We start from the raw sequence: 5,429 nt of genomic DNA on the forward strand, positions 1-5,429 counted from the left end.
AGATGGTCAACGGGAGGCCTAGATACTTGATCGGGAACCGCCCAATGGAGCAGCGAAGGATGTTAGTGACCATATCCATCTGAGCTTGCGAGCATCTGATCGGCAGCGCCGCGCTCTTCGTCAGGTTGACGCGAAGACCCGAGGCAGCAGCAAAAATATCGAGGATCAATGAGCATGCCCGCAGGTCCTTCCGTCAGGTTGACACTTTCTGTTTTTAGCCGGGTGCATTTCACCTGCATGTGCATGTCAGAACAACCACTTATTTTTGTTGCTTCGAATTGTCTCCCCTTTACATTGATTGCAGTAAATAACAAAAGGTTGGTCAGATTTCAGTCCACAACGCATACAGCACATGTAATTTATCATCAGGATTTTTTATTTTTTGCTCTAGTCTGAGACATGTTTCAGCACACGACACCTACGTCAGGATCTTTGGATCAGTGCACGCATGGTCAGACGTCCATTTTTCTGAACGAAGGGAGCACCACAAGGTACAGTTTCAGACATTCGCGTCTTATAATTTTTTTCTCAATAAAGGACAAGAGAACATTGTAACATGACACCCAAGTGCACGCTGCACGCATCAACATTAACAATCATCCTTGGCAACACATGCACTGCAAAAAAAGGTACTCGAAAAATCAAAGACAACGCCAACAGGAAAGCGCCGCCTTTGCCAAATCCAGAAGGCCAGATAATGGGTGTTCACCCCAGGGCGCAATCCCAATATGGCATAATCACACAGTAACTCAAGAGCTAGCTAACTAACAGGTACTCCATTCTTAAATAGGTAGTATGAAAATTATCCTCGCTGCTACTAGCACCACCTTCCAATGGTGGATAAGAGAACCAAGCTACAAGAACTATATATACATTGTATGCAGCGTACCGCTACTCCACTTGAAGCGTCGTAATAATGCTCATGGACAAAATATTAAAGACCATACAGGGAACACGCCTTGCTTGCGGTCATACTTGCCTTCTGCAACATATGAATTTGTGATTACATGGCGACAATGAGCTCGTCCGGGGTTTCTCCATCTGTGCTTAGAGGTGGCAGCATCATGTCGTCCCCGGCCGAGAAATGATACTTCTCCCCAATGGCTCTAAGCAGCTGATAAACCTCAAACATGGTGGGTCTCTCCTTCGCGGTGGTGACTGTGCAAGAACACGCGACTTTCAGGAACTGCATCAGCTCACTGTCATTGTCCTTCCCTATCAACGACTTGTCGATTGAGTCTTGGAGAATGGAATTGTTGGATAGGTAGGTGATCCACTCTACTAGATTCCCCCTGAAGTTATCTGGAGCAGTGGAAACCTGAGTAGGCCTCTCACCGGTGATAAGCTCAAGGAGAACCACTCCGAAGCTGTAGACGTCACCCTTCGGCGTGGCCACCAGAGTGCTCCCGTACTCTGGTGCCACATAACCGATATCTCCAAATTCCCCATTGACAAAGGTGCTGAGATGGGTGTCTAGGGGGTTCATAAGCCTAGCAAGCCCAAAATCCGAAATCTTTGGTTCGTAGTCGTCATCCAAGAGAATGCATTTGGAGCTTATATTGCGGTGAAGGATTCGAGGATTGCAAGTGTGGTGAAGATATGCAAGACCTTTTGCTGCACCAATACCAATTCTTAACCTCAGAGGCCAATCCATCTTACAATCATTCCCCTCTTCGTGTAACTGATCATAGAGTGAACCTTTGGGTGTGTGCTTGTACACCAACAACTTCTCCTTCTTAGCAATGCAAAATCCAAGAAGAGGAACCAAGTTGCGATTCCTTACTTGGCCAAGTGTCTTCATTTCTGAAGTGAACTGTGATTCAGAATGTTGTGAATCTTGTAGCCTTTTAACAGCAAGAAAAGAACCATCAGGTAGCACTGCCCTGTACATAGTCCCTGTCCTTCCAGTAGCTATGATGTTTTCCTTGCTGAACTGTTTGGTGGCCTTCATAAGATCACTTAGCTTCATCTTTGAAACTGGATTCTCAAACATAGACACCTGGATAATTGACAAAACCATGACAACAGTAAGTTATTGTTTTGGACATTGCCTTTCGACCCAAAATTAAAAGAAAAGGAAACAACAAAGTAGTTTACCTTGATTGTTTTTGTTCCTTTGATACTCTTTGCCCACTTATTTTCATCCTCATCCTTTTTTGCTTTCTTGGCTGGTAATTTCCGCAGACAAACAAACACAACTATTGCAACAATTATGATCACAACTACGACGCCAACAATAGCTCCAACGATGGCCGCGTTGTTCTTGCTCTTTGCTGAAGCTTGGCATTCATCTAATGGAACCCCACATAGCCCTTGATTACCGGCAAAATTCGATGCCGTAAAATTTTTTCCTAATGAATATGGAATAAACCCTGATAGTCGGTTCTCTGCGACATTGAATGCAGTTAACCGAGTCAGAAGACTGAACTGCGGTGGAATTTCGCCACTAAACTGGTTATGTTGGAGATTGAGGACGTTCAGGTAAGTCATGTTTGATATATTTGGTGGGATGGTGCCAGAAAAACCATTGTAGGAGAGGTCCAATGATGTTAGGTATGGTATTTCCCGGGAGATGTCTTGAGGGATAGGTCCTGAAAAGTTGTTGTTTGACAGATCCAGCCCAGTCATACTGCTGCAATTCTGAAGACCATGAGGAAATGAACCCTGGAGACCAAGGTTGCCTAGGCGCAAAGAAAGAACTCGGTCCTCATCCGGGTGCCAACATTCCACGCCAGTAAATCGGCATGTGAAACCAGCAGTGTCGTTCTCAAAATTCCATGAGGATTTGAGTACACCGTTGGGGTCCACTGACTGCTGAACAGATTTCAGGCATTGGATATCAGCTTCAGAGGCGAAACAAGTGAAGACCAACAGCAGTACAAGAATAACCCTCAGAGGAGCATAATGATTTGCCATCGAGCACTTGCGCCTAACGTGGCCTCTCCTCCGTGACAATACCACTTGTAGGTTCAAGCTTCACCTACACGTAAACGTAATCGAATTTATAAAATTAGAGACACACATAGAGTTGGTGATAGCAGCCATATATTCTAAAACGAAAATATTGATTTGATTGCAGTACTGAAAAGCATAACACAAGGACAACATCAATGGGGAACTGATCCCCACTACAGCCATAGCAAATAACATATGATGCCAAGGTTCGGCTACGATTAGCACGAAGGAATAAGTGCAATTGGTCGCATGGTAATTAATCATCACCCCTAACAATAACAGTAAAAACTTGTTCTTCCATTACTTGTCTGTAAACATAAGTGGAAACTTGCAACCGGAGGCAGTTCCTGACTGCTGAACCATCAATCGAGACCACAGTTATTATTTATAGATAGAAACAACCAGCGGGCTTTTTCTTATTATAAATATCTCGATTTCTCACAACAGAAGCGAACGGCTCGAACTGCCAAAAGGCGCACTTTCCAGAAAGAAGAAAATCTAAGGGGCAGCAAAGAAAAATCTCCAAAAGGAATGGCGCCGCACCATCCATATGTCGCATATGTGTATGCTATTTTTTCCCTGATTTCCCTCCCGGGGGCTGTTGCTGCTGCTTCCCCAGCAACAAACCCGCACCAATCAGGCCAAAAACAAGCGATTTCTTCCTCGCCGTACATGGACATGGCAACTCTGCGAACCGCTACCGTAGCCCCCCAAGAACCCGCATCCACAGCGGCACCAACCAACCCAGAGCTCGCGCACTCCGAAAGATCATTCGCGCCACAGCAGAGCATGAAGGAACATCTACAAAATCCAGAAAAATAAGAGAAGAGGCGAGGCCGAATCGATTACCTGAAGCTCGCCGTCCGTGCATAGGTGGGAACCGGGAGGACCCAGGGAGGAGGAGGAGGAGGGGAGAAGAGTCTGTGAGTAGTGGGGGGAGGAGGGAGGACCGGAGGTGGGAGGAGAGGAGAGGAGAGCAGCCGCCCGTCAAAGAAAGGGAAAAGAAAGTGGAGGCGAGAGAGTTTTTCTAAGCGTGTGGGGGCCCAGCCGTGGGCCCGGCGAGGGCGAGAGGGGCGCGCAGTATGGAGACTGGGGGACGCGGAGATCCACGGACTTTGCTGGTCAACTGCCCCAGTCAACCCGTCTGCTCTCTCTTGATGATGGGTGGCCGGCCGGACGAATGGCTACGGCGCCACCGTGTCACTGAGGTCGGAATGGAGGAGGTGGTGGGTGACGGGTCTCGGGTCCCCTCCTTTTTCTCCGTCGTGACCACGGAAAATATTGCAGGAACTAGCCAAGGGCGTTCACCATTCGGGTTTCCGGGTTACCGCGGCCATGATCGTGACTGCTAACATTCGGAGTATATTGCACGCTCGTAAAGCTTAGCGGAAAAAGTCTTTCCCCCCAATTTATATATAAAACAACGACCAAACATTACAACAGGAAAACGAACGCGGGTAAAGTTTCAACCTGGACTTAATTTTCGCTATAAAACTAGCAAATATTTCTCCATTTTAACACCAAGTTTGCGCAAATAATGTTGTATAGGGAACTAAAAAACTCATTTGTCGAACTGGGCGTAGCTCAGATGATTAGATTCCTTGTGGTGAAAATCAAGTTCTAGATTTTACAGTGATGCTCGCATTTTTTTGGATTTTTTTTCCAGATTTCAGCGATGTTCGTTCAGTGGGAAATGAAGTTACCTTCGATTACGACGCGCATGTTGCGACTTCGTCAATTTTGAGATGTATCGGCCCAGTCCCGCGAAGATGTGTGAGCACGTTCATAGGGCTGCATGTACATGAGCGTTTGCGTTTGTACAATGTTTCAAAAGACAGATCGTTTGAAAAAGCATATTGTCTCCATCTAACTTTTTATAAGAAAAGACACCAAAAAGAGCATTTTATAATTCAAATTTATCAAGAAAACAGTAGACAATATTTCTTGGCAAGTGGGGCGGTTATTTAGGGATCAAACTGATGCATTTTCTCCCCACACCCCCCTCCCCTCCCAAACATATCTTTTTTCTTTGAAAAGTTACTTCACTATCTCTTTCGGTTTTTGAATATTTTCAGGTGGTAACTAATAGCGGAAAAATAGTGACTCTGATTGAATCAATTTTGGTTCCAAGTTTGTCACGTTTTTCCTGCTTCACCTTGGTGTCGGAGACGTGGCCCTAACACCTAACCAATGGCAAAGGTACAACATGACCTGATGGGCCGTGGCCTGCCCAACATTTTGAAATTTGTACATAATATTTTTTTACTGTTGGGCCTCAGAACACCAGTCCACAGGCTATTTCTTTCATTTTGGCCTGCCCAGAGTTGGGCTTCAAGCTCTGCCACTACACCTAACAAACTCGTATAGAAGGCAACTCACTCCTAGATTTCAGGGCCCCAAAGCAAGCTGGAGCAAGCTAGGCGAGATCGAGGTGAGGGTTAAGGGTTAGGGTGGAACATCCACCAATGCCATAT

At 45.9% G+C, this 5,429-nt stretch overlaps 1 protein-coding gene across 1 annotated transcript; it reads right to left on the reverse strand.

Annotated features, from left to right (window-relative positions):
• Window positions 1-557: 557 nt before the first annotated feature.
• Window positions 558-3,998, reverse strand: LOC109779323 (probably inactive leucine-rich repeat receptor-like protein kinase At5g48380). Its single transcript, XM_020337927.4, has 3 exons — window positions 3,805-3,998; window positions 2,098-2,980; window positions 558-1,999 (listed from the first exon to the last, which is right to left on the reverse strand). The coding sequence occupies exons 2-3, from the start codon at window positions 2,914-2,916 to the stop codon at window positions 1,004-1,006; spliced, it is 1,815 nt and encodes a 604-aa protein (XP_020193516.1). The 5' UTR covers window positions 2,917-2,980; window positions 3,805-3,998; the 3' UTR covers window positions 558-1,003.
• Window positions 3,999-5,429: the final 1,431 nt, after the last annotated feature.

The sequence above is a fragment of the Aegilops tauschii genome, chromosome 1 (assembly GCF_002575655.3).
Source record: "Aegilops tauschii subsp. strangulata cultivar AL8/78 chromosome 1, Aet v6.0, whole genome shotgun sequence".
NCBI lineage: Eukaryota > Viridiplantae > Streptophyta > Magnoliopsida > Poales > Poaceae > Aegilops > Aegilops tauschii.

Coding starts and splice junctions, on each gene's coding strand:
- LOC109779323 (XM_020337927.4), bottom strand. CDS start 2,916: ATGGCAAATCATTATGCTCCTCTGAGGGTTATTCTTGTACTGCTGTTG. Junction 2,000..2,097: donor AAGGAACAAAAACAATCAAG/GTAAACTACTTT, acceptor TCAATTATCCAG/GTGTCTATGTTTGAGAATCC.